Here is a 27,258-nt window from a genome sequence, read left to right on the forward strand (position 1 = left end):
CACAGAGAGAGTGTGCAAGACAGTCAAAAAGCACAACCTAGTGAAAAGTCTCAAACACAAAACTAAGCAAATGCATAGTTACCAAATGTAAAACAGAATCAGACAACAGCATCTGATAAAGGTGAATTGTCAAGCCTGGAACTGCATAGTATTATTGAAGATGACGACAAAATCATCAGGATCACAATAGACACACACAAAATGCTGGTGGAACGCAGCAGGCCAGGAGGCACCTATAGGAAGAAGCACTGTCGACGTTTCAGGGCGAGACCCTATAGATGCTGCCTGGTCTGCTGAGTTCCACCAACATTTTATGTGTGTTGCTTGAATTTCCAGCATCTGCAGATTTCCTCGTATTTGATAATCACAATAAATGTGTCTGGTGTAAAACTGAAAATGGAGCTGGATACAGGGTCAATTTTGTCCATAATTCCAGAGGCTGACTACAACAGACCGCGTTCTAAGATACCATTAGAGATGACCACAGTGAAGCTGAAGACTTACACAGGCAAAAAAAGTGTCTCCTAAAGATAAACTGAAAGTAAATGTGATCTATGGAGGCCAAACATAACAGTTAGAGCTTTATGTACTGAAAAGTGCAGGGCTAGCACTTTTCAGACGCGAATGGTTTAGAAAAATCCATCTAGACTGGCAGTCAATCAAAGCTCTCAGTGTGGCATGAACAGGCAACGGCAGCCCAAATGTAGCACTAACAAGAGACTGGCACAGCTGCTTAATGAGGTGCTTGAGAAGGGGATTGGTAAACTCAATGGCATGAGGGCAGTCACAAACAAGCGAAAATCTGCAGATGCTAGAAACTGAAGCTGACAACTGAAGTCATCAGGACTGCAGAAAAAAAGATAAAGAGTCGAGTTAGAAGGTGGTTGAGAGGGGAGGAAGAAACACAAGGTGATAGCCGAAACTGGGAGGGGGAAGGATGAAGTAAAGAGGTTGGAAGTTGATTGGCAAGGGATACAGGGCAGGAGAAAAGATACCAGCCAGAATTGAACCAGATGAAGCAGTAACACCAAGATTCCATAAAATGTGTCCAGTGGCTTACGTATTACATCCTAAAGTGGATGCTGAACTGCAGAGATTGTAGGGATTTGGAATTTTCTCCGAGGTTGAGTGGAGTGAATGGGTCACACCCATTGTCCCAGTGATCAAGTAAGGGAAGGTCAGAGCTGTTCGCATATGTGGGGATTTCAAGATAAACATCAACCCAATGCTGCAGACTGAGCAGTATCCCCTGCCACAAATAGAAGACACTTTTTGCAACTTTGGCAGGCAGGGAGTGGTTTTCAAAGATTGACGTCACAAGCCTCTCTGCAAATGGGGTTTGAGGAGTCAAACAGGAAGCTCCTCATGAACAACACTCATATGGGACTGTTCCAGTATAATCGTCTTATCTTTCGTGTCGCATCAGTTCCAGTAATTTGGCAAAGAGCAATGAACCAAGTGCTCCAAGATATCCATGAAACCTTGATGATATCATCATGACTAACAAGAATGATAAAGATCACCTCCTGAACCTCGGTGAAGTGCTTACCAGGCTGAGTGAGTATGGTCTGTGCAAAAATAGAGAAATGTGAGTTTTCTAAGAATGAAATTTCATTGTGGACATACCATTGGCAAGCATGGCTGAAGCAGTGCTACAGGCACCCAAACCAGAAAATGTGTCACAACTCAGGTCATACTTGGGTCTTGTAAACTACTACCACCAGTTTCTCCCAAACATTGCTACAGGGCTGCACCCATTGAATGCAACTGTTACAAAGTGGGAATGGCTAGAAAGATGTGAAAAAGCATTCAAGGAAACAAAGAGACTAATAACATCAGAGCAACTGCTCACCCATTATGACCCATCTCTGCCCATCAGACTGGTGTGCGATGCATCCTCTTATGGCACTGAAGCTGCTTTGTCGTACATTATGAAAGATGGATTTGAACACCTGATTATGTTTGCTTCAAGATCACTGACAAGCGCAGAACACAACTACACACAGATCGACAGAGAGGTTTTCCTAGTATGCGGAATAAAGTAGTTCCACCATTACCTTTACAGACAAAAGTTTATACGCTAGTGACAGATCACCAGCCTCAATCCCAGGAAGGGAATTCCAGTCATGTCTGCTACCCAGTTACAACGTTGGGCTCTGATCCTAGAAACCCACTCTTAAAACAGAGAGCTCAAGGGTACCAAACAACACAGCAATGCTGATGGCTTGTCACATCTTCCACTACTGACAACTGAAGAAGAGAAGTTTTCATACTGTGACCGAGCAGAAGTGTTCCACACTTCATTGGCGGACTAGCTGCCAGTAACAAATTCCAAAATAAAGAATGACCCAACATGAAATCACAATTCACAGATGGCCAGTTCATGGTAACCCTATATCTCCAGAGTTCTCAGCAAGACAAGATCAACAGTCCGTACATCAAAGAATGCTGATCGACCCCTAATCTGCACACCAGAATGTTAGAAAATCTGTATGAAGGACACCTGGGTACAGACAAGATGAAGAGTCTTGTCCAGAGCAACACATTGAAGACTTGGCCAAAAGCTGTGGGGATGCCAAAAAGTTCAAAATGCACCCCCACAGGCACTCTTACACCCATGGGAGTGACCATCGTCACCAGAGCAAAGAGTACATATTGACTTTGCTGGGCATTCATGCACTCCATGTTCCTGATTGCTGTGGACACTCATTCAAAGTGGTGGGAGGTTATAACAATGAAGTCAACCACCTCAGCAAAGAGGGTCTCCACTCTGTGAACCACCTTCACCAGAAATGGTTTACCAGAACCAACCAGAAATAAGTGGGTTAGCTAAACGCCTTCGAGAAGTCCATTAAAGCGATGGACAAGGAGTTTGTTTCTCTACCGCACAAGGTGGACAACTTCCTTTTTGTGAATCAGAACACAGCTCATGCGACAACTAATCAAACACTGCACAGATCTCAGAAGGAAGTACAGAATAAACACTTCAGCCAGTTGCCAAGTGAGGCAGCAAGGAGCTGTGAGATTGGACAGGAAATCCTAGGCAAGTGGACACCCGCTAGGATAGGTACAAGAACTGGACCACTGATGTACACAGTGAAGGTTGGAGATTAGACATGGAGACATCATGTGGACTGGATACCAGATGTTCAACCGAAGAACACACCCGAGTTGTTTCCATCCAATAAGATGGACACATTTCAGTCATCAGACTTGCCTCTCAGTGATGATCATGTCACTGACAGAAACGTGACACTGGAAACAAAGAATATTGTCTTGGACACCTATCAAACCTAATGCCACTCCACAGGCGCAATGAGAATATTATCATTGACAAGATACCTAAGATACCTGCCAAACCAGATGCCACTCCACAGGTCTAGAAGTGCTACCCTGAAAGAAACAGAGCGCCACCCAAAAGACGGAATCATTAGAACTCTGAAGTTAGTTATGGACTGTTATTATGACAGCATATTTATTTGGAATATGGGTTTATGAAAGGGAAATTGAATATTTTGTATAGAGTTTTATGTTACATTAATCTAAAGTGAGAGAAAGTGTAATGTATGGATGTGTTACTTTTAGAGCAATGGCCCCCTCCTTAGTATGACATATTGATCTGCTGTCTACACACATGCATTGCTCTCTCTAGCTGCAATGTGAATACACCAGTTAAAGCCATCTCCCGTGTATATACTTTTAGTTAATTGATATGTAGTTGTGCCCATACACAATACATGCCACATTAGTATTTTCATACCCACATCAACCCAAACAAGATTGATAACTACAGTAAAACTCCATTGATGCAGTATGCAGGATTTTGGTGATGCAAGTCTGTTAAACCTTCCAAATAATTGTGCACCATTCCTATTAATACCCCAATACACTTAAATGACTTTATTTTGCACAGTCATATATAAAAAAACTCCAGCGAATTTCAAGGCAACATGGAAACTGGGTCTACAGTGCATTTAAGGTAGCAAGGGAAACATCAGGTGAGATAGCTACCAATCCAGATTGTTGGGAGTTTCACTGCATACCTGAATTAGAAATAACTGCATTGTTGACCAATAAAGTGTATGAGGTACTGTCTAAGTATATTTGACATTGTTTCCATGGCAGAGAAGACAGCATGCAGCTACCAGTGGTACAGGCATGAAAAACTGAAGCATCTGCAAAAGTGTAATTGAATTTCATAAGAGGTTTAGAAGTAACCATAATTCTACCCATAAAAAGAAATGGAATTTCTGCTTTATTAGCTGTTAGAATTAAAGTTAACTATTAAAAAGAAATACAAAACCAAAAACTTTACATACTGTAATAAGGTCATTCCTTTCAACCATTCTTGTAGACTGAAGTAGCCCATGCTCTGGGCATCCAATTTCCAGGCCAGCACCAACATAACCACCTATAAGAATAACATTTGAATAATGAAAAATTACTTTTTGAATGCATTTTGCAGATATTCAGCTCTCATTTTCTTTCGTTTCATCACAAAATGTAAATTAAACCAGTATTTTCCTCGTCCAAGAGGAAATTTAAAAATTGCCAACAAGGGCATGTTCAGTGGTGCTGAACTTCAGGCAAATCCTCCAGGATAAAAAAGACTGTGGTCCTTGAGAGGTAATTATATTTAGATAAACAATACTTGGCACCAATGTGGGAATTAGTAAAGAAGTGAAAATTACAGAAATTATAAAGACACCAATTGACTGATATCATTATTGTATTTTTGTTTTATTTTGACAGGGGGAGGGAAGAAAAACATCTTCCAAAAGGGGATAATTGTTAACTATACAAGGTCAAGTTTACCATCATTTAACTGTACATATTACAACCAAATGAAACAATGTTCTTCCGGATCACAGTACACCTGCAAAACATCCATCACACACAGCACATAAAACAAAATACAGTTGCTCTGGTTAATCGATGGGGGGGGGGGGGGGGAATTATTACTTATTTGGGACAACTCTTAAAGAACAAAAATTAAACAAGCAAATAGCCCTTCATTTATTTGGACCTCTATGCTGCTTAATTGGGACAGGATACTGTTCCCAAGCAGTTTCTAACTAGCATTAGTCACGTGCATATTTGTGTGGCCAGTAGAAACCACACCATGCTTAGAGAGAAGTCTTAAAATAGCATCAATTGTTCAAAAAGCAGTGATTTTTTTATATATCACTGATAGTTGGCAAGAAATATGCAGCAAGACAATTCAGAACTGTTTTGCTCACTGCGGTTTCAGACATTCAGGCTTGGAGATGTCAGAAACGGCAGGGAGCAAAAATAAAATGATTTTACTACTTCAGCAAGTTAGGAACTATGAAGAATTTGAAGGCATCAGCAATCATCTTGAATGTTACAATGAAAATGAAGGTTTGGAAGATGCAATCATTAAAAGTATTGCACTGATTTTGTTCATTTGCAATCAAAAGACAGCAGCATTCACTGGATGAACTCCTGTTGATAACTATTAAACTTCAAAGTTCTAAGTAAAATTTATTATCAGAGCACGTACACGTCACCACATACAACCCTGAGATTCCTTCTCTGTGGCATACTTAGCAAATCTATAGAACCATATATCTATAGAACTGTAACTGTATATAATGGGCATACAAAAACTGCAAATGCAGGTATAAATAAATAGCAATAAATAACAAGCATGAAATAACAAGATAAAAAGAGTCTTTAAACGAGTGAAGTTATCCCTTTTGATCAAGAGTCTGATGGTTGGAGGAGTAGTAAATGTTCTTAAACTTGGTAGTGTGAGTTCTGAGGCTTGATGGCAGCAATGAGAAAAGAGCATGGCCTGACTGGTGAGGATGTTTGATGATGGATGCTGCTTTTCTACAGCCATGTCTCATGTGGATGTGCTCAATGGTTGGGAGGGTTTTACCCATGATGTACTGGGCTGAATCCACTAGTTTTTCTAGGATTTTCCACTCAAAAGCATTGGTGTTGCCATACCAAGCTCTAATGCAGCCAGTAGTATAGGTGCTGTTGTGCTTTCATTGCAATTATATTTATAAGATGGATCCAGAACAGGTCCTCTGACATAGTAACACCCCAAAATTTAAAGTTATTGACCCTCTCCACCTCTAATCCTCCAATGAATAATGGCTCTTTGACCTCTAGCTTCCCCTCCTGAAGTAGAAAACATAGAAGATCTACAGCACATTACAGGCTTTTCAGCCTACAATGTTGGGCCAACCATGTAACCTACTCAAGAAGCTGCCTAGAATTTCCCTACTGCACCCTTCAGAGTAGACAAATAACAGTGCAAATACAAAAGAGAAAAAATAATAATAAATAAACAAGCAATAAATAGAGAACACAAGATAGAGTCCTTGAGAGTCAATAGATTGTGGGAACAGTTCAATGATGAGGCAAATAAAGCTGACTGAAGTTATCCCCACTAGATCGAGGGCCTGATGGCTGAGGGCTAATAATTGTTGTTGAACCTGGTAGTGCAAGTCCTGAGGCTCCTGCACCTTCTTCCTAACAGCAGTTGGGCAGTGGGGGTCCCTGATAATGGACGCTGTTTACTTGTGACAGCACTCCATACAGATGGGCTCAAAGATGGACTGAGCCATCTCCACTACTTTTTGTTGGTTTTTCCATTCAAGGGGAATGGTGTTTCCATACCAGGCTCTGATACAACCAGTCAATATGCTCTCCAGCACACATCTACAGAAATTTGTCAAAGCATTCGATGTTGTGCTGAATCTTTGCAAACTTCTAAGCAGAAACACTGCTGTGCTTTCTTATTAATTGCATTAATGTGCTGGGCCCATTAAGTCCTCTGAAATGTTAACACTGAGGAATTTGAAGTTGCTAACCCTCTCCGCCTCTGATCCCCCAATAAGGTCTGGCTCACAGAGCTCCAGTTTCCTCCTCCTGAAGTCAATAATCAGCTCCTTGGTCTTGCTGACATTGAATGAGAAGGTGTTGTTATGGCACCACTCAGCCAGATTTTCAGTCTCCCTCCTGTATGTTCATTCGTCACCACCTTTGATTCAGCCAATGACAGTAGTGCTTTCAGGAAACTTAAATATTGCATTGGAGCTGTGTTTAGCCCCACAGTCATGAAGTGTAAATTGAGTTGGACAGGGGGCTAAGCACACAGATTTGTGGTGCATTGTGCTGATGGAGACTGTGGAGATGTTGCTGCCAATCCGAACTGACTGGGGTCTGCAAGTGAGGAAATAGAGGATCTAATTGCACAAGGAGGTACTGAGACCAAGGTCTTGAAGACTATTGACTAGTTTTGAGGGGACGATAGCATTGAATGCCAAGCTGTAGTTGATAAAGAGTATTGCATATGCATCTTTGCTGTCCAGATGTTCCAGGGTTGAGTGAGGGGCCAATGAGATGGCATCTGCTGTGGACCTATTATCACAGTAGGCAAATTGGAATGGATCCAAGTCACTTCTCAGGCAGGAGTAGATATGTTTCATAACCAATCTCCCAAAATACTTCATCACTGTGGATGCAAATGCTACTGGACAAGTCATTGAGGCAGGTCACCACGTTTTTCTTAGGAACCAGTAGAATTAAAGTCTGTTTGAAGCAGATGGGTACCTCAGACTGCCAAAGTAAGAGGTTTAAAAAGGTATTGGTGAAGACTCCAGTCATTTGATCAGCCAGGTACCCCCTTCTGGGCCAATGCTTTCCGTGAGTTCACCCTCCTGAAGGATGCTATTACGTCAATCTCAGACACTGAAATCACAGGGTCATCCGGTGCTGTGGGGGTTCATGAAGTTTCCTCCATGTTTGACAGTCAATGCGAGTACAAAAGGCATTGAGCTCATCTGGAAGCGAAGCCCTGTTATCACCATTTCACTTTGTAAGAGGTAACAGCATTCAAGCTCTGGCACAGCTGTTGAGCATCCTTCATTGATTCAAGCTTAGTGCAGAACTGCCACTTCACACGCGAGATGGCTTTCTGGAGATCATACTGGTGTTTGCATACCAGGACAGAATGTAACAAGTAGAACTATCACTGTTAGGCAGGGTATAAAAGGCACAGAGCTTCTACTAACAAGACTTGGACAAACAAGAAAATAAATTGGACATAGCACCACTTTATAATCATGGGAAAAATTTGAATTTATATCCAACATATACACGTAAAGACTAGATTTTTTTTGAAAGGGTAGTGTAAAAAGTTGGGGTCTCAATTCATGGAACATTGGTACTGGAGAAAAAGGGACCAGTTTCATTGGAATGAAATGTCAAATACCAAAGGAAGGAAAACAGTTTAGGGTCGATTTATAAAGCTGAAAATGAATAATTACTGTGAAAGAGAGCGGAAATATCTAACATCTATTATGGCTTCCGGCCTTTTTCTTTCCGGTCCTGATGAAAGGTCTTAGCCTGACACATCAACTATTTATGTCCCTCCATAGATTCTGCCAGACTTGCTGAGTTCCTTCATCATTTTGTGTTGCTCAACATCTAACAGCGGCTTGAAAGGACCAAATCCACACATCCACCCCCCCCCACCAAAAATGTCAATAACCAGGAAACAGATTAGAAGTAATAGGTAGCAGGATACGAGGACTAGAAATTTTTGTTCAAATTTAGAGAGTTATAAGGATTTAGAACAATATTTTAGAAGCAGTAAGGTCAGAAGTACTCATTACATTTAAGGTTAGTTAAATAAATGTTTGAATCCCTAAAAGACTGCAATCCGAACTCTAGTGGCATTTAGCTGGATAGCTCTTATTTATATGGTATGCCTCATGTTGTGCCATTAAAGCTGGTTTAAAGCCAGTGGATATTCTGTCTGTAGTAAGTGCTGAAAGTCACATAAATAAGGATTTCAGAAATGCTTCTCAAACGGGGAAATTGACAAATTCAGAACACATATGCACAAGTACCTGATGTATAACACTTTCAACCAAAAGTTCCGCAGCAATAGATTACCAAGTCTCTGAAAAGATTAAGCATCTTTTTACTATATTACTACAATTTCACTTACATTTTCGGGTTCTACTCCAATGTCTTCACAGAATTTCTCCATGTCTTCAGGGCCTAAGACATCATCACTACCTGTAACATACAGAGTACATGAATACTTTGTGCAGTAATTATCCTAGGCCATTTTGAACAAGGAAGAGTTTCTTGCCTACTCTGCTGAAGACAAGTGAAATGTTACAAACTGTAAAGCTACTGGCACAATTTAAATGTTAAGAAATTTTAAAAAGGTACATTTTACAGGTGCATGCAACAAATCATCATATGCACAGATGGAATATAAAATCCATTACGTGTCTTTTTTTTTTAAAGAGCATTATGGTAGTGTAGCGGTTAGTGTGAAGCTATTACAACTCAGGGCATTCCAGAGTTCAATTCTGGCGCCGTTCTGGAAGGAGTTTGTACATTCTCCCCAAGGAATGCTTAGGTTTTCTTTCCCCCAGATGCTCCCGTTTCTTCCAACAGACCATAGATTTACTGGCTAGTAGGTTAATTGGTCATTGTAAACTGTCTTGTGAATAAGTTAGGGTTAATCTGGCTCGTCGGGGTTGCAGGGGCAGCATGGCTCAGAGGATCAACTCCACAGTTTCACCAAATAAGTATTTTAAGTCTTTTTAGACAAATTACTTCTTCCAAAATGATCTATGGCCATTTGATCAAAATTGAACTTGGGCTTTATTTATTAAAAAAAGTATTTGCACAGAGCCTAGGATTATGTCACTTTAGCAAAGAGACTAATGGTAAAGTAGCAGAGAGCCCGCACATTTACCTTGCGGTTATGAATATTGACCCATGGTATTTGAACATACCTGCATACTCATAAAACCATTCTAAGCATCGCTTGCTGGAGAACCCCTCTTCTTCAGGCTTCATCCTAGTTGAGTCTTGTTTCCTATACATGGTGCTGAAGGAAAAGTTTTAAAAATTAATTAAATCATTCATGTTCTTCTTAAGAAGATTTAATTATAAGAAAGAGCAATAATCAAGTGGAGAGAGAGAAACCTAGTTCTGAAAATCAGCAGATGCCAAAAATCCAAGCAACACGCACATAATGCTGGAGGATCTCAGTAGGTCAGGCAGCATCAGTGGAAAAGAGTAAACAGTCGATGTTTCGGGCTGAGACCCTTCATCTTTTTTTTTAAAGTTTTTTTTTCCCTATTGATCAGTTTTTCAGGTCTGTTTTTTTTTCCTATCAGTTCTTCTTAGAAGGTCTTTCTCAAAAATCATTTGCAGATTCAGAAACACTGCTGGGCTATTATACATCTTTAATTTCACCTTTGTGAAGATGCTCAACTTCAAAATGATGAGAAACTGAAATCTGACAATAAGCAATAATGGAATGAAGCAGAAAATTACTTAATATGCAATTATACTTATTAGAATGTAAACATCACGTTGACCAAGCTTAATCTAAAGCAATGCACCAAAATAGCCCTCACACAATCTTCAAGTCCAGGTCCTCTCCAGATAACACTCAAAATGTGGACACCCATACACATGAACAACCTGCCATAATTGTTAGTAAATTCAAAAGTCTAGCAGAACTAGTTTCCCCTCTCTCCACTTAATAATTGCTCTTTCTTATTGGTCAAACAAGAACCAGTTTGGAAAATAACATTTTTCATTTAACTGCTCTGTACAAATCAGACATCACCATCTCTTACAAACACAGACTGCCAGTTTCATAGTAGGTCACTAATATTGTTTCGTTTTTCAAGAAAGGCTTTAAGAAAAAGCCAGGAAATTATGGGCCGGTGAGCCTGACATCAGGAATGGGCATATTATTGGAAGCTATTCTAAGGGACTGCTTAAAGTTGAAAGAAGGGCAATGGATGTTATCTATATGGACATTAGCAAGGCCTTTGACAAAGTCCAGCATTCGAGCTGGTCAAGAAGGTTCAGTTGTTTGTTATTCAGGATGAGGTAGTAAATTGGATTTAACACTGTCTTCATAGAAGCCAGAGATTGGCAGTAGATTGTTGCACCTCTGACTGGAAGCCTGTGACTATGGTGTGTCACAGGGAATGGTGTTGAGTCTGTTGCTATTTGTTATCTGGATTAATGATATAGATAATAATGTCATAAACTGGATCAGCAAAAAAATGGAGGTGTAGTGGACAGTCAATAACGCTATCAAAATTTACAGTGGGATCTGAACCAGCTGGAAAAATGGGTTTTAAAAAAGGCAAATAGAATTTAACTCAGACAAGTGTGAGGACCAACCAGGGTACAACTGTCAAAGTGAGCAGTAGGGCACTGAGGAGTGCAGTAGAACACAGGGATCTGGGAATACAGACCCATAATTGCTTGAAAGTGGCATCACAAGTAGATAGGGTGGTAGAGAGTGCTTTTGACACATTGGCCTTCATAAATCAAAGTAGGAGTACAGGAGTTGGGGTGTTATGTTGAAGCTGTACAAGATTAAGTTGTCATATGAAGAGAGTTTGATGGCTCTGGGCCTGTAATCACTGGAATTCAGAAGAATGAGGGGTGACTTAATTGAAACCTATTGAACAGTGAAAGGCCTTGATGAAATGGATGTAGACAGGATGTTTCCAATGGTGGGAGAGTCTAAGACCAGAGGACACAGCCTCAGAATGGAGCAGCATCCTTTCAGAACGGAGATGAGAAGAAGTTTCTTTAGCCAGAGAGTGCTGAATCTGTAGAATACTTTGGCACAGGCAGTTGCACAGTCTTAGTGTATATTTAAGGCAGAGATGGATAGACTCTTAATTGGTCAGGATACAGGAAGGCGGCAGGAGACTGGGGCTGAGAGGAAAAGTGGACCAGCCAGGATGAAATGGCGGAACAGACTAATTCTGCTCCTATATCTATGGTCTTATGATGGTGAGGCCAAATTGGAGTATTGTGTGCAGTTCTGATTAACTACTTAGAGATATAAGCAAGATAGAAAGAATACAGAGACAATTTTCAAGGATTTTGCCTGCACTTAAAGTCCTGATTTATAGGGAAAGGTTGAATAGGTTAGGACTTTATTCCTTGGAGCATGGGAAAATGAGGGAAGACTTGTAGAGGTACACAGAAGTATGTGGGCTACAGATGAGTAAATACAAGCAAGCTTTTTCTAGTGAGGCCAGATGAGACTAGAACTAGAGGTCATAAGTCAAGGTAAAAAGTGATTTAAAGGGAACTTCTTCATTCAAAAAAGTGGTGCATCTATGGAACAAGCAGCCAGCATAAGTGGTGAATGCGGGTTCAATTTCAACATTTAACAGAAATTCTGGCAAGTACATAGAGAGGAGGGATATGTAAGGCCATGGTCCCAATACAGGTGAATGGAACAATACATCATAACAGTTCTGCACAGTCTAGATGGGCCAAATGGCCTGTGGTTGTGCTGTTGAGCACTATGACTAAAGCTGCAATCAACAATGCTCAATAAAAGCCTATGTGAGCAATATTCCATTTTACTACTAATACTTCTACCAATCCCATCCCTTTATCTTTGAGCGCCTTCAGTACAAGCCGCAACTCAGAATCTCACTAGTTTATACTACTGCAAAAGCACTATATACTTCCCACTCAGCTAGTTATAGCCAACAACTGAAACAATGCAAGAGAATGCTGTCTGAACCTAGACTAACAATGCTCTCAGTTCCCTTTCACAGGTTGATGCAACCTCCATTCATAGAGACAGACTCCAGGCACAGACCTCAAGGGAAATTCAGGACTGATTTATCAATTATCATGTGGCTTTATTTATGATTACACAAATAAAAATGACTGCAGATTGACTGGCTTGTTTTGTTGCCACTCGTATTTTTACAGAAGACGACAGAATTGATTAGTCACAGCAGGATGGTGAAATTGAAATAAGAATGCAGACCTGACTTTCTCTTTTCCTGTGTCTTGGACACCAAACATCTCTGGGAGCAAAGTAGTTGGTGCCATCAAGAGTGTTGAAGAGCCTCTTACCTAAACCTGATGGGTATGAAGCTTTCACAAACTCCAGTCATTTGGAAAATGACAAATGAAATGTATTGTACATGTATCAGACTGCAGTGCAAAGCAGTTAATGGACATAGATAGTGAGAGTGATGAGAAAGAAATCTTGCAACACCATAAAACTTGAGATGGTGGAAAGAGGGTGAAGGTGCCAAGTGAAACATTATGTTCCTAAGAGCCATAATAATCCAATATCTGTTTTACACAAGTTTATAGTCATGGCAATTCCCCAGCAAGTTTCTGCTGGGGTGGGGTGGCACAAAACAGTCATGCCAATGGATGTCCATTTAATTCAGGTAATCATTGTCAAGTTCTAGTGCAGCACTGTGTATAATTTCAAACGCCTGAGTGGCAGATAGTTTTGTGCACTTGATGGTGCTGAAAATGAGCAAAGGAGTGTCAAATGAATTGCAAGCCTCCGAGGCTCTTCCAACATTCATCCATGGAGACCTTCCAATATCATTATCTCTTGACCTCTCTTCCTCCTCCTCATTAGAAAAGGATTGAGTCTCAAGATGGCAAAGTGACAAAGCAGGATAAATCTCTTTCTAAAGCAGGAGTGGCAAAATAAGACATGTACATAAACTCTAGCCATAATAAAAAAAATAATGATCAACTTTACTGCAAAATGGAACAGTGAAAGATTTTTTTTACAACCCGAGAACAGTGTCTTCACAAGAAATGTCTAATGTTGGCTTGATGCTAGCTAGATGGTTGCAAGAACACGTGGTGTTAGATGACATGTTTTGAAATTTTGCAGACCCACTGTACATATCAATATTTAGAAAGTAAACAATAACAGTACTATTTTTCAACTATTTTAAAAATATTAATTTTTAACAGGTTTTCTAAAATGTTTAATTTCACATTTAGTTATTTTTATTAATAGTAAAATGATGAATACACATAAACAACAGGATTCATCCTTTTTCTTTAAAAAAAGGCCATAATTATTGTTACTAATTCATTATTCAATGATAATCTCTGCTGAAGATCATCATGGCATGCAAGAGAATTGTTTCTTTTTAAAATATAAATAAGATTGTCACCAACTTGGGCACATGCAAGAAGGACTGTTAGCCCTGCTCTAGATGGTACTGTTGGGCAGCACCCCAATGGCCTAGTACGTATTACTCCACTATTATGCAGGCTATACCCCACAGCTGTGATTGCACTCTTCAAAATGATCAGGAATCGTGTCTGCAGAAAGAATAGTGGGGTAACCCTTTGCCCACCAAGAACCATCCCTGATATGGCAGGTTCAATAAACCACCTCATGATAAAACATTCTGTGTAAGCTCTCCAGATAGACAAAGAGCATATTTCAAGGCTTCTTGAATACAAGGCGGCTACTTAAACCATTCCCCAACAAATCTGCAAAAAATGAATGACCACTAAACAAAGTGGTTGCAGAAACTCTACAGCTTTAAAACATATGTTTCAACTTCTGCTCCGAAATGGGTGTGGACTTCATTTCCATGATGCAACTTCAATGGGAAAGCCAATTTGGTATCCACATGGATTGACATCCCCATACAATTTTTACATGTAGAAACAGAACAATTTTTGTGTTTAACGGTTCAGGTCTATCAATTCTATACGCTCACCATTAACAATATACTAGAAATCAGTCATACCGTACACAAAAGTATGCAACAAGATGAAATTTTGAGGCATGAGTGTTTAAAGCTGTTTTATGCATTGAATTGTGAACATCCAGTGTTATTCTTTTCATAAAACCAAAAACATACCCATCGTGCCTGCTTTTTTTAGGTGTTAGATCATCTGTTACTGTGGGTCTCCTCTTTTTTCTGGGTGGCATTCCCTTGTTACAGCAGTCGGAGAGACAACTGCAAGATCGAAGATTTCCTGCAATACCAAGATTTAGAAACACAAATGATTAACCAATTGATGTACTAAAAACTCAAAGTAACATGAATTCTTAAACATGTAGTCTCCTAATGGATATGATTATTTTTCTAGCAGTGATTCTTCCAGATGAACACTGCATAGTATTTCACAGCAGAAAGGAAAATTTCAGTTAGAATACAATTTTAAGCTTTTCTTCAAGTTAGTAACACTGATCCAATACAACAAGACAGATAAATTCAATGGATCAGACAGCATTTGTGGAGGGAAACAGCTTACTCTGACAGCATCACTCAAGTCAACTTCAATTAGCAGAGGACAAGAATAACACTGTAGGAATTCCACACCTGCAGATTCCTCTGCAAGGCCCACACCATCTATCCTCATCTTAAATGTTCACAAGCATTATCCTTGTCAATGTCCATAACATACATTAAAATTTATGAATGCAAGCAAAGTCAAGTATTGAACCTGGATGCGTGCCAATATTACATTAGCACATCAGCCAACCCATATGAAAGTTGGAGTAGCAGGTAAGCAAAATAAAAATCACATCACACCTGATTGCTGGTCGTCTTGGCTGACGTCTTCTGTCAAGTTCTGCAATAAAACAGAAAAGAAAATAAGTTATGCAAATCTTCAGATCTATTAAATCTTGGAATATAACCAATCAATACTTGCAGTATCATTAACCTTGGCCTAAAAGCAGATGTTCCCATCCTGTATGTACTCATTTTCTCTTGCACTCCCACCCAATTACTTTGAGGTTTCTCCCCCAGAGAACAGACAAAAGCATCTTTACTTGTTCACTCGCCTAATCCTAGTAACTTGTGGTTGTATCTGGAAAACATTTCATTTGAAATGGCAGTGGTCAATTCAAACAAGGATTTTGTGGTCTAGATAATTCTCCACCTTCCCCTAGCCCATTTCCCTCCAGCCTATCACTTCCCAGCTCTCTACTTTATCCCTCCCCCCACTTCTTATCTCCCCTCGACCATCCCATGTTACTTCACTCCTGATGAAGCGTTTCGGCCCAAAACGTCATTATTACCTCCTCACATAGATGCTGTCTGGCCTGCTGAGTTCTGCCAGCATTTTGTGTTTTTTACCAATCCATTAATTTGAATATAATTTAAACATTCCATGTTCTGCTGGGATCACCCAATAGTCATTTTTTGGATCATGTTGCATGCTAAATGACTGTCACAGCATCCGACATTAGGCCAAGAGCATGGTGAACAGGAAGTGCCAAGAGAGAAATTACTGTAACATGGTCAGCTTATAGACAGATGAGTAACAAAAGTCTTAAACAGACACCCAAAACTATGAAGAATGCAACCTACAATGGTTTATACTACAAGCTAGGGGGAAAAAAAAGTATACTAAATAGATCCAATTTATCACAACATGGACACCAAGGGCTAAACTGGCTCCAATGCCACAAAAGGTGGTAAAACAGGTTGGCTCATAAGCATGAATAGCATTATTGAAAAAGCAGTACAGGTGTCCCCCACTTTACAAATGCTCACTTTACGCCACTTCGCTTTTACAAAAGACCTACATTAGTAACCTGTTTTCACATTACAAAGATGATTTTCGCTTTTACGAAAATTTTTCCCATATAAGTTAATGGTTCTTCGCTTTACACCATTTCAACTTAAGAAAGGTTTCATAGGAATGCTTTACCTTTGTGGGGGGGGGGGGGGGGGGGGAGGGGAGACACCTGTATAGTTCTTACTCAAATGAACTGCAAAACACACGGATATATTTGAAAGTTTGAATGGGTTGCTGCTCATTCAGGCTTAAAAACCAATTAATCCCTACAGGAATTACTGCAGAGGGTTCAATACCAAGATATTTATAACGCTAAAATGATCAACTTTGCCTCCAACTTCCATTCTGCCCTCAAATTTACCTGGTCCATTTCCAACACGTCCCTTCACTTTCATGATCTCAGTCGTCTCAACCTTTGGAGACAGCTTATCTATTGATGTGCATCATAAACTCACCGACTCTCACAACCAGCTGGACTACACCTAATCCCCACCCTGTTACTTGTAAAAACACCAACCACTTCTCTCAATTCCTCCATCTCCAACGTATCTGTTCTCAGGATAAGGCTTTTCATTCCAGAACTGTAATGTCCTCCTAAGAAAGGGGCTTTCCTTCCTCCACCATCAATGCTGCCCTCAACTGCATCACTTCCATTTTGCACGTCTGCCCTCACTCCATATTCCCACCACCCCACCAGGGGGAGGGTTCCTCTTGTCCACTTCCCATTGTGATACGTCAGTCTATGATTTCCTCTGCTGTGCTCCCAGTATGGCCTCCTGTATATCAGTGAGACCCAATATCATCGAGCAGAAAAAGCGGGATGTCCCAGTGGCCCCACTCAGGTTGGAGCAGCACCACCTTATAATCCGTCTGGGCAGCCTCCAACCTGATGGCATGAACATAGATTTCTCAAACTTCTGGTAATGTGTTCCCTCCCCCCAATCATTCCCCATTCCCCATTCTCACCTAGTTGCCTATTACCTCCCTCCGGTGCTCCTCCCCCTTTTCTTTCTTCCATGACCTTCTGGCTCCCCCATCAGATTCCCCCTTCTCCAGCCCTGTATCTCTTTCACCAATCAACTTTTCAGCCCTTCTTTACTTCTTTACTTCACCCTTCCTCCCCCCACTAGTTTCACCTATCACCTTATGGTTCTTCCTCCCCTCCCCCCACTTTCTTACTCGGACTCATTTTTCTCTTCAGTCCTGATGAAGGGCCTCAGCCCGAAACATCAACTGTACACTTTTCCATAGATGCTGCCTCGCCTTCCGAGTTCTCCAGTGTTTTGTGTGTTGCATCAACTTTATTATTGCTTTTGAACTTTTCAGTCTCATGATTAACAATCCAGCAAACAAGTAGCAAACTATTATTAAACTGTAATCCTTCGTAAGGATCCATTGTCACTTATTATCATCAGTAGGTACTCTACAAGCTTAAAGTGGCAAATTGATACATTGCAGAAGTACATTAACAAACTTCTGAAATGGAACAATTAGTACAACTGAACATCCAATTTCACCTTAATTTAGTCTACATAAAGTACCAATGATAGCTTTCTATTACTTATAAAAATGCTGCACAAACAACACTTCAGGGATTTTGTTTTAAAACAAATCTACAATTGTAATTGTTAACTGCCATTTTATTAAATTGTTTGCCTAACTAAGGTAACAACTCTAAATCTGTACCTTCCCACACAAAGGCACTACAATTTCTTCATTTTGATACTCTGCCCATACTACAGGACACTATTAGTATACTCAAACTGCATCTTGTTGCCATTGCCATACCCAAGATTATGTGGTCATTAAACGTGCACAGCAAACTGACAAAATAGAGCAGAAATTCCTGCAATGTTAAAACTTAAAGCACAAGACAAAGGAAACTGATGATATATGTCAACTAAAGTTTTATGATCAACCTGTCCAAAACAAATGAATGATCGCAAATCTGCTTTCTGAACAGTCAAGAACAATGATTCGAACTCTTATCAGTTGGCACAGAAATAAAACAGAATTTAGTTCATTCTTACATGTGAAATTTGTTGTTTTGTGGCAGCAGGAGAGTGCAAAAAAAATTAAAGTTACAATAAAAAATAAGTAGTACAAAGTAGTACAAAGCTAGTGTTCGTGGACTGTTCAGAAAACAAAGCTTGACAAACATTAACCTTCTTTAATGGCTGTATTTAATCATAGTGACAAGTCAGGAACAAAGTCTTGCAACTCAAAAATAAGGCAGGCACACAGAGTGAAGTAATGCATTTCTTTTAACTTACTGCATCATCTGAAAATGAAGCAAAGGGGAAGTTCCCCATAGACAGGATTGGACAAGTAAATTCATATCATTTAGACAACACTTTCAAGTTCAAGAGAGGTAGGTGCCTCCATTGTCACAGTAATCAGGAAAGATGAATTCAACCAGAATTATCAACATCAAAAAAAAACACTGGTTGGAGAAAGTAAGCAAAAAAGAATTAATATAAACATTTAATTACCTTTAACAATGACTGCCGCAATGCATAATGGAGCAATCATCCTTTCCTCAAAAATTTAAATAAATTCATTCTATTGTACAACCAATTAAAATAAGCAAATATGTTCACAATGACAAAAGAAAGTACAAACAGGTTGGACATAGTGCAGTGGAATACATAAAATCAAAAGATAAAGAGATGGGGTTAGAAGCAGTCGGTGATATCATGGAGGTGCAGATTAGTGGCTTTGGCAATGGTGTGATCAGATGCTACTGAGGTCACATATGATAGTTCTGTGATCAGTATGATTCAATGTTACAAAGCTGCCATGGAGAGAGTCAGTTTGTGGCAGAGATATCAATAACGGTTTTGATCTTCCTAATAATTAGAGGAATCTTTTGGTATCCAATAACAGATGTCTCGTATGCTAATTTATAACAAAGCAGTGTAATGAGGTTGAGTGCTGCCAACCATAAAATGCATGCCTTGATGGCTTCAGTGATCTATCCTCAAGTTTACAAATCTTTCTATGAAGTAGAACGGCATTTGACAGTTTAAATACTTTTGCAATCTCTTGATTTGAAAGCTGCCCATGAAAAAGATATCAACACCATCAGCCAAATTCCCCATTCTATCTTGATTTATCCATTTTTGGGGTCAGTTTCCCCATTTATGATTCTCTTATTGCCTCTGTCAGTCACCTGCTCTCCTTGATGTATATAAACTGCAAACATTATATTGAAGTGAAGAACAAGAGAAACAAAGTAAAGTCTAGATAATTATTTAATTGATCTTTAAATCGATACACCTTGACCTAGAGAATAACTATGCTTTCAGAAATGCATACTCCTAGCAATGAATCCCACACATTGCTGCTGTCACCTACACTTAAGCCATTCCACCCATTTGCGATTTCTATTAGTCCATCTGGATGAAAAAATACTTTGAATCCAGTTATCAGTCACTCATTGAATCATAAAAGCATTTCATAACACAAAACAACTGTTTGATACCACATGGTCAATACCTCAAGGAAATTCTACAAAACCAAATCCTGTATTTCAACATAAGGGGTGCTACCCAGCAGGTCAAAGTTTGTCAAATACACAAGCAAGTATACTTAAATACAACAATAGTTTCACCCATTTTAGGCAAGGATCTCCAGCCACATCAGCCTTAGGACAAAAGAATTTCCTCAAATCTCTCCGTTTTCTGTCAATGATTGTTAAAAATGATACTCTGGCTTTGACTCCTCTGCCTAGAGTAGTAAATATGAACATTCTCTATCTAAATTCCTCAGTTTAAGTTTCCTCCAGGCTAAAAGCAATGCTTGCCCATCCCATCTTCCTTCATATTTATTGAGATACAGCACAGAGTAGGCCCTTCTGGCCCTTCAAGCCGCACTGCCCAACAATCCTCAGTTTTAATCCTGGCCTAATCATGGGACAACTTATAGTGGGCAATTAACCTGCCAACCAGTACGTCTTTGGATTGAGGGGGGAAACTGGAGCACCCAGAGGAAGCCCACGCAGTCATGGGGTGAATGTACAAACTCCTTAAAAGCAGCGGTGGGAATTAAACCCAGGTCACCTGTACTGTAAAGCGTTGTGCTAACCACTACGCTATCATGACACGCAAATTTCCTCCAAGCCCTTACTGGTGCAATCTTTTCTGTAGTATGGTGACCAGAACTTAAGTTATCTTGTATCGTATATAATTCTAGGAGAGCTTCCTTATTTTTTAATACATCAAGCCAAAAGCTTATCAATACAAGTATCCTCCAGGCACTTTATTGAGCTTTCTTATTACATTTAAGAAATTGTACATTTACATTGCGAGTTTCCCTGTTCTCCCACACCAATTTATATACTCACCCCTAGTTTGTTACATATTCCCATTATTACTGAATCTTGCCAAATGTAATACGCTACATTTCTTTGCATTTGCCACTTCTCTCACATAACCTTATCAACTCCATGACCAACTGTTGTATTATCTACAAGAACTGAATACCGGTAATATGGAACTCTACTGAGGATAGCTTTATTGTCAAAGAAAGTAGTATCTTTTGCTGCTTCAAAAAAGTTAGCTAGTATGCGAAACTAAATTGAGTGCACTACTTTTACTAGTTTTTTTAATTGGAACAGACTAGCAAGGGAGACCTCAACATAAACCATGCCAAACTCCATACAGAGATGTCAGACGCATAACTGTTTTGTTAGTTCTTCAAAAGATTACATTCACGAGACGCTACCTTCTTTCATTAAAAATATCCAGTTACTACCTCCAATTACAATTCTGTGCTTTTTTTTTTTTAAATGAACATTTGAAAGGCTCTTGAATTCCAATAATTTTCCAATCAAATTTCAACTACTTTGCCTATACTCATTTATCACTTTCTCCTTTTTAAAACTGTATATTAGCAGCAATCCAATCATCTGGTAATATTCCTGTAGCCAAAGTGGATTGAAAAATAATGGTCAGAGTTCTGGCATTTTCTTCTGTTGCTTCTTTTGATGACCTGAAATACATTTGATCTAGGCCTGGCTTTACAGTCCACTTTCATAAGCTCCTTAATACTGCAGGACAGTTACTCTGCACTGCCAAGCATTAATAAAAAATTAAGTTACCAGTTTGTTTAAGGTGTGGTAAATCTTGTGAATATTGGCCAATGTAGACAGATGAGAAGTTAGTGGAAAATCTAGAAGAGAGGAAAAACAGTTTAAAATTAACACTGGTACTCCAGAGATAAATTAAACACTGGAAGATAAACAGTCCCAAATATCCCCAATTCATTGCTTCAAGAATGTGAAACATTATTTAAATGAAGCTTTGAAAAAGCATTAAATCTGCCACAAAAACACATAATAGAAAATAGCAGGAAAGGAGATCTGGCTGCCTGGCCATTAAATATCATTGCTGATCTGCCCCACGCCCTAACTCTTCTGTGCCTGTTCCACATAACTCTCAGTTTCCAAGATTTAGCTACCCCTTTTTTACTTATCACCTCGTCTACTGATGCAGACTCCACAAACAACAAAACAGAAAATTCCACAGATTCTATGTTTGCATGTTATCCTTCTGCATCTGTTTAATTTTGTTCTTCATCTTATAACTATGTGCTAATTCAAGATTCTCAGGAGTGGAAATGTCTGAACATTTACCTTACCAGGCCCTTCAGTATCCTGTTTAGATCATCCCTCCTAAACTCCAAAGAATAAAGATCAAACATTTGTAACTGTTTGTGATAGGACAAACCTCTCATCTGGTGAAACATAATGAGAACTAGCCTTTTCTGCCCTGCCTCATATTCTTTTATAAAGGGGAACGAGATGATGCATAGAATTCCAGATACTGCCTCACAAATACCTTAAAAAAATACTAACACCTCACCTAATATAGAATGTTCACATGTCCCATGAATAGCTCAGTAATAAAACAACCCAGAAATCTGAAATTCTGCATGCAAGATTTAGCACAAGGAAGAGCAATACACTCTCAGTTTTCCCAACATCCCCATAGAAAACCTCTCCTGGCCCAAAACATTAATTTAAAAAATCTAAAGCCTATATTTAACAATCATATTTGGGAAATGGTTAAATGATTATACATTGTTAAAAAACCATATGCAAACATATTCAACAGGTGATCAACCTGAAAGAAACAAGGAAATGGAACACTTAAAAGACAAAAGCTCAATAAAATTATTTCAATGAAAACCTTGGACTAAACATCACTTCATGATTTGATGCAAGCAGCTTTCCCTGTCATTCAACAGTATTGATATGATTGCACAATAGAGCAATTTTAGCACCAAAAATGGAATGCAAGCTTTGTACAAAGTTTTCCAAACCGAGTGTACAATATTGATGTGATAACACACATTTTCCTGATAACTTTTTAAAACTCTCTACCAATTAGTGTGTTAAATGGCAATTAGTGTGTTGTAGTGTGTTAAAACAATCTTGAACTAAAAGCAACAACCCAAATACAGTACATAGTAATTTAGATCCACCAATACTATACATACAACAGCAGAAGATTCAGTTCACAAATTACTATTACATGTAATCAGGGAACAATGCTGTTTGGTAAATATCTTCATCCTTTGGATACCAATTATCCCATTTAATCCACATTTTCAATTCAAGCAACTTCAGTTCTAATTCAGTATTGTTGTCAACATCAACAAGGCACAAAGAACAATCACTAAGATGTGCTGGCCTTGTACTCAAAATTCAATGCTTTTCCCATGGACAGCTACATAATGGTTGTTCCAGAGTTGGAAATAATAACGATCTATGCATTTGCTTAAGCCAAATTCAGAAGTATTTGGAAATACTTCAACATTGAAATCAATTAAATTTATACACTGTGAACTAATACATACATTTAATTTTCTGCAAGTAATATCTGTATGCTTCTTATTGGCAAGTTAAATTTACAAGTAGTTCTTTCCTACATGTTTGAAATGCTTCAGGAAATCAAATTACACAACATCTACACATTCTATCATTTGTGTTTGTCATATCCTCAAAGAACTCAAGCAAATTTGTCTCGCATTCCCCTTTAATTAAACAGGGCTTAGCTAATTTTTTCCTAAACAAATAGCTGTAATTTTCTTAGACTTCATTGTCTTCCAAACAACAGATGTTAAGCTATTAGTCCTCTTGAACAAGGCATCACCAACAGCTTTACCTTCAACCAAACATAATTGATGCCATTTATTTCAAAACTCTTAGATCCAATCTATTGGACCCTGGTGATGTCTCCCTTTAAATCCATTAGCTTTTGCAATGCGACATCACTTATGATATGGATTCACGCAAGTTCTTTTTTCTTATTTGAAACTAGCCGACCTGTTAACTTTGAGATGTTTACATGGCCTCTATCATGAAGACTGACATTGAGAGTTAAATTATTTGGCATTTCCTTATCTCCACAGTGCCATCTCTAAAGATACCACACAAATCTACCCTTTATAAATCCATGGAAGCTCTTGACGTCAGTTTACTATCAACCTTTTCCCTCCTTATTAGCATTTAATCTAATCAACCACTAGTTTTTGTCACTTTGTGTGTTTTAGTTTTTGATTAAATATTTGTCCTGACCTCCTTTGTTAAGCATAGATGATTCATGTTTTCAAACCAGTCCCTCTGAGTGATAAACTTCTGCTGAGCATTATGAAACAGATTAAATATCTGCCTCTGCTCATCCACTGACTTTTCATTGTTTATTTTACCAGCCCACTCTAGAAAGCCTCCTTGATACATTGTGAAGTTTATTTATGAGCATTGTGACCTAGAAAAAAATAGTAATTTGTCCAATGATTTGAAACAAGCAGCTGCAAAGGAAACTAGTGGGCAATTTTGTGAAAATATGTCAACAATATACCAAACTTTAAGCTAAATAGGGTGATTATTTTACTTAAGTAATTTTTAGAAATATATTAGAGAGAACACTAGCCTGCTGTACAGGGGATACCATCTTGAATTGCAAGTGCAAGTTCTGGTAAAATCCAATTATCTTAAGAAATCTAGTTGTAGAGAAAATATAAACTACCTTGTCCTACAAATCCTTGGCTTCAATAAGAATTTCAATTAAAAAGTTGACATGTCCATTTTGAAAACTTTTTTTTAAATTGCATTTTATTTCCTAACTGTATTAGAGTTCTTCACACAGTGTTAGATCATTTGGACAATACAAACACCTATGCCAGGATGCTGTTTGTTAACTATAGCTCAGCATTTAACACTATCATTCCTATAGTCCAGATTTATAAGCTACAGAAATTGGGTCTCTGTATTACCCTCAACTTCCTAACCTGAAGACCACAATCTGTACAGATTGGTATTAATGACTACTCCTTGCTGACAATCAACACTATTGCACCTCAGGGGTGTGTGCTTAGCCCACTGCTCTACTCTCTCTATACCCATGACTGTGTGGCTAGGCATAGCTCAAAAGCCATCCATCTATAAATTTGCTGATGATACAACTATTGTTGGCAGAATCTCAGATGGAGACGAGAGGGTATACAGGAGCAAGATATACCAGCTAGTTGAGCGGTGTCGCAGCAACAACCTTGTACTCAACATCAGTAAGACCAAAGGGTTGATTATAGATTTCAGAAAGGGTGAGACAAGGAATCACAAACCAATCCTCAGAGGGCTCAGAAGTGGATAAAGTGAGCAATTTCAAGTTCCTGGGTGTCAAGATCTCTGAAGATCTAACCTGGTGCCAACATATCAATACAACTATAAAGAAAGCAAGACAGCAGCTATATTTCATTAGGGGTTTGAGGAGATTTGGTTGTCACCGGAGACACACAAAACCTTGTACAGATGCACCATGGAGAACATTCTGACAGGCTTCATCACTGTCTGATACTGGGGGGGGGGGGTACTGCACAGGATCAAAAACTACAGGAAGTTGTAAAATTAAGCAGCTCCATCTTGGGTGCTAGCCTCCATAGGATCCAAGACATCTTCAAGGAGTGGTGTCTCAGAAAGGCGGCATCCATCATAGAGGACGTCCATCACTCAGAACATGCCCTCTTCTCATTGTTACCATCAAGGTAGAGGTACAGAAGCCTGAAGGCACACACTCAGCAATTCAGGAACAGTTTCTTCCCCTCTGCCATCTGACTCCTAAATGGACATTGAATCCACGGACACTATCTCACTTTTATTATTTCTGTTTTTGCACTATTTTTAACTTAACACACAATGTAATTTATTTACTTACTTTTTTCCCCAATATTATCAAGTATTGCATTGTACTGCTGCTGCTAAGTTAGCAAATTTCACGACATTAGCTGGTGATATTAAACCTGATTCTGATTTAATTAAGTACAATTGAATCCTATCTGAACATGCATTGTTCAAATGCATTCAAAATTCAAATGCCTCAGCTCTGCCTGATAGATTATCAGCATTTAATCTTCAATGTAATCATCAACCTCCCTTAAAGAATAAATAAATCCGGATGGAAAATAATGAAAAAGGGAAAGATTTGGAATAAATATTCCAAATGTACATATACAAAAATCATTTAAAAATATTAAGTACAGACAGTCCCCGAGTTACGAACGAGTTCTGTTCCTGAGTCCGTCTTTAAGTTGGATTTGTATGTAAGTCGGAACAGGTACATCCGGTATTTAGGGTCAGTTAGCTAAATGTTTGTCTTAGTATATATTTTACCTTTCTATGCATACAAAACATTAAGAAATGTATGTATTTCAATAACTAAAACCACTGCGTTGCTTAGTAATAATTGTAGCTTTCATCGGGGCAGGGCCTTTCACATGCTCCATTATTCTCACTTTATCCTTTACCTGTATCCTTTTAAATTGTTCAGATCATTGACTGACTGTAGCCTAATGCTTTTCCAATGACTGATGACGTTTCACCTCTTTCCAATCGCTTTATTATTTCCACTTTATTTTCAGTCGTGATGGTTTTCCGTCAACGGAACAGAAACACTGGGGCGGCGGGTCCTGAGCTCCCCCGGGTCCTAAAGTCCACCCACGTTGAGACAGTTTAAATGGGAAAGTGGGGGCAGTGCTGATTGGAAAAGGGGGGGGGGGGATCTGGGTGAATCTTGCTAAGAAAAATTTAAGCCAAATAGAAAGTTACACACTCACAGTGTTAACGGCAACATGATCTGACTTAAAATGGTGGACGCCGACGAATTTTTAATATAATAGGCTTTATGACAGGCCAAGTACGAGTTGTTCGTAAGTCAGACATTCGTAACTCGGGGACTGCCTGTACACTGAACACTTTAAAAGACTGATAAACTGCATTTCAAACGGTTCAGTCCCAAGACGTTTTCTGCACTGTACTTGTATCCAAACTGTAAGATACAATTAATCTTCATTTTAATGTGGCACTTATACCACAAACCTGATTTTTTTTTAAATCCATGATATATCAGGCAACAATGCTTTCTTACTAGTACTTCTCAGATCTGGGATTACTTAAAAGCACGTACCCCAAGATATACGAAAGCTATTACAGAGATAATTGGACAGATTTTAACAACAGTTACTGTTTAAGGGAAAATTATAATTTTTGCAAGATAAAAAATGCAAACTAAAATATAACTTAGCAAAGGCCAAAAGTTTTAAATTAAAATTTGAAGAGTGAATGAAACTCTCTAAACTAATAGTCAGAGAACAAGTCATCAATTAAGGAATAACTACAATATACTTGAGCAACAAACTGGTTAATCAATTTAACACTTTACATATACTGCCAGACAAAGGTTTTGGAGGTGTTCAGTACTACATCTGATGACTTAGAGCTTCAATGTTCGCAAAAGTAAACAGCAACCAACAGATTGTTCATACTGATATATCATAGGAATTGCAACACAAAAAAAGGACCAAATCCCATTTGTTTTTTTA

General features: G+C 38.9%; 1 protein-coding gene across 2 annotated transcripts in view; it reads right to left on the reverse strand.

The window, feature by feature from the left end:
* dcun1d4 (DCN1, defective in cullin neddylation 1, domain containing 4 (S. cerevisiae)) overlaps positions 1-27,258 on the reverse strand; it is a 71,768-nt gene that overhangs the window by 34,165 nt on the left and 10,345 nt on the right. The window contains exons 2-7 of one of the 2 annotated variants that reach the window (XM_073064681.1): positions 21,479-21,549; positions 15,384-15,423; positions 14,706-14,823; positions 9,798-9,892; positions 8,993-9,063; positions 4,320-4,411 (exon numbers count right to left, since the gene is read on the reverse strand). In XM_073064681.1, the coding sequence (XP_072920782.1) occupies positions 4,320-4,411; positions 8,993-9,063; positions 9,798-9,892; positions 14,706-14,823; positions 15,384-15,423; positions 21,479-21,549 (487 nt within the window). The remainder of the gene's footprint in view (positions 1-4,319; positions 4,412-8,992; positions 9,064-9,797; positions 9,893-14,705; positions 14,824-15,383; positions 15,424-21,478; positions 21,550-27,258) is intronic. The other variant, XM_073064682.1, reaches the window with a different exon arrangement.

Source organism: Hemitrygon akajei, chromosome 13 (assembly GCF_048418815.1).
Source record: "Hemitrygon akajei chromosome 13, sHemAka1.3, whole genome shotgun sequence".
NCBI classification, from domain to species: domain Eukaryota; kingdom Metazoa; phylum Chordata; class Chondrichthyes; order Myliobatiformes; family Dasyatidae; genus Hemitrygon; species Hemitrygon akajei.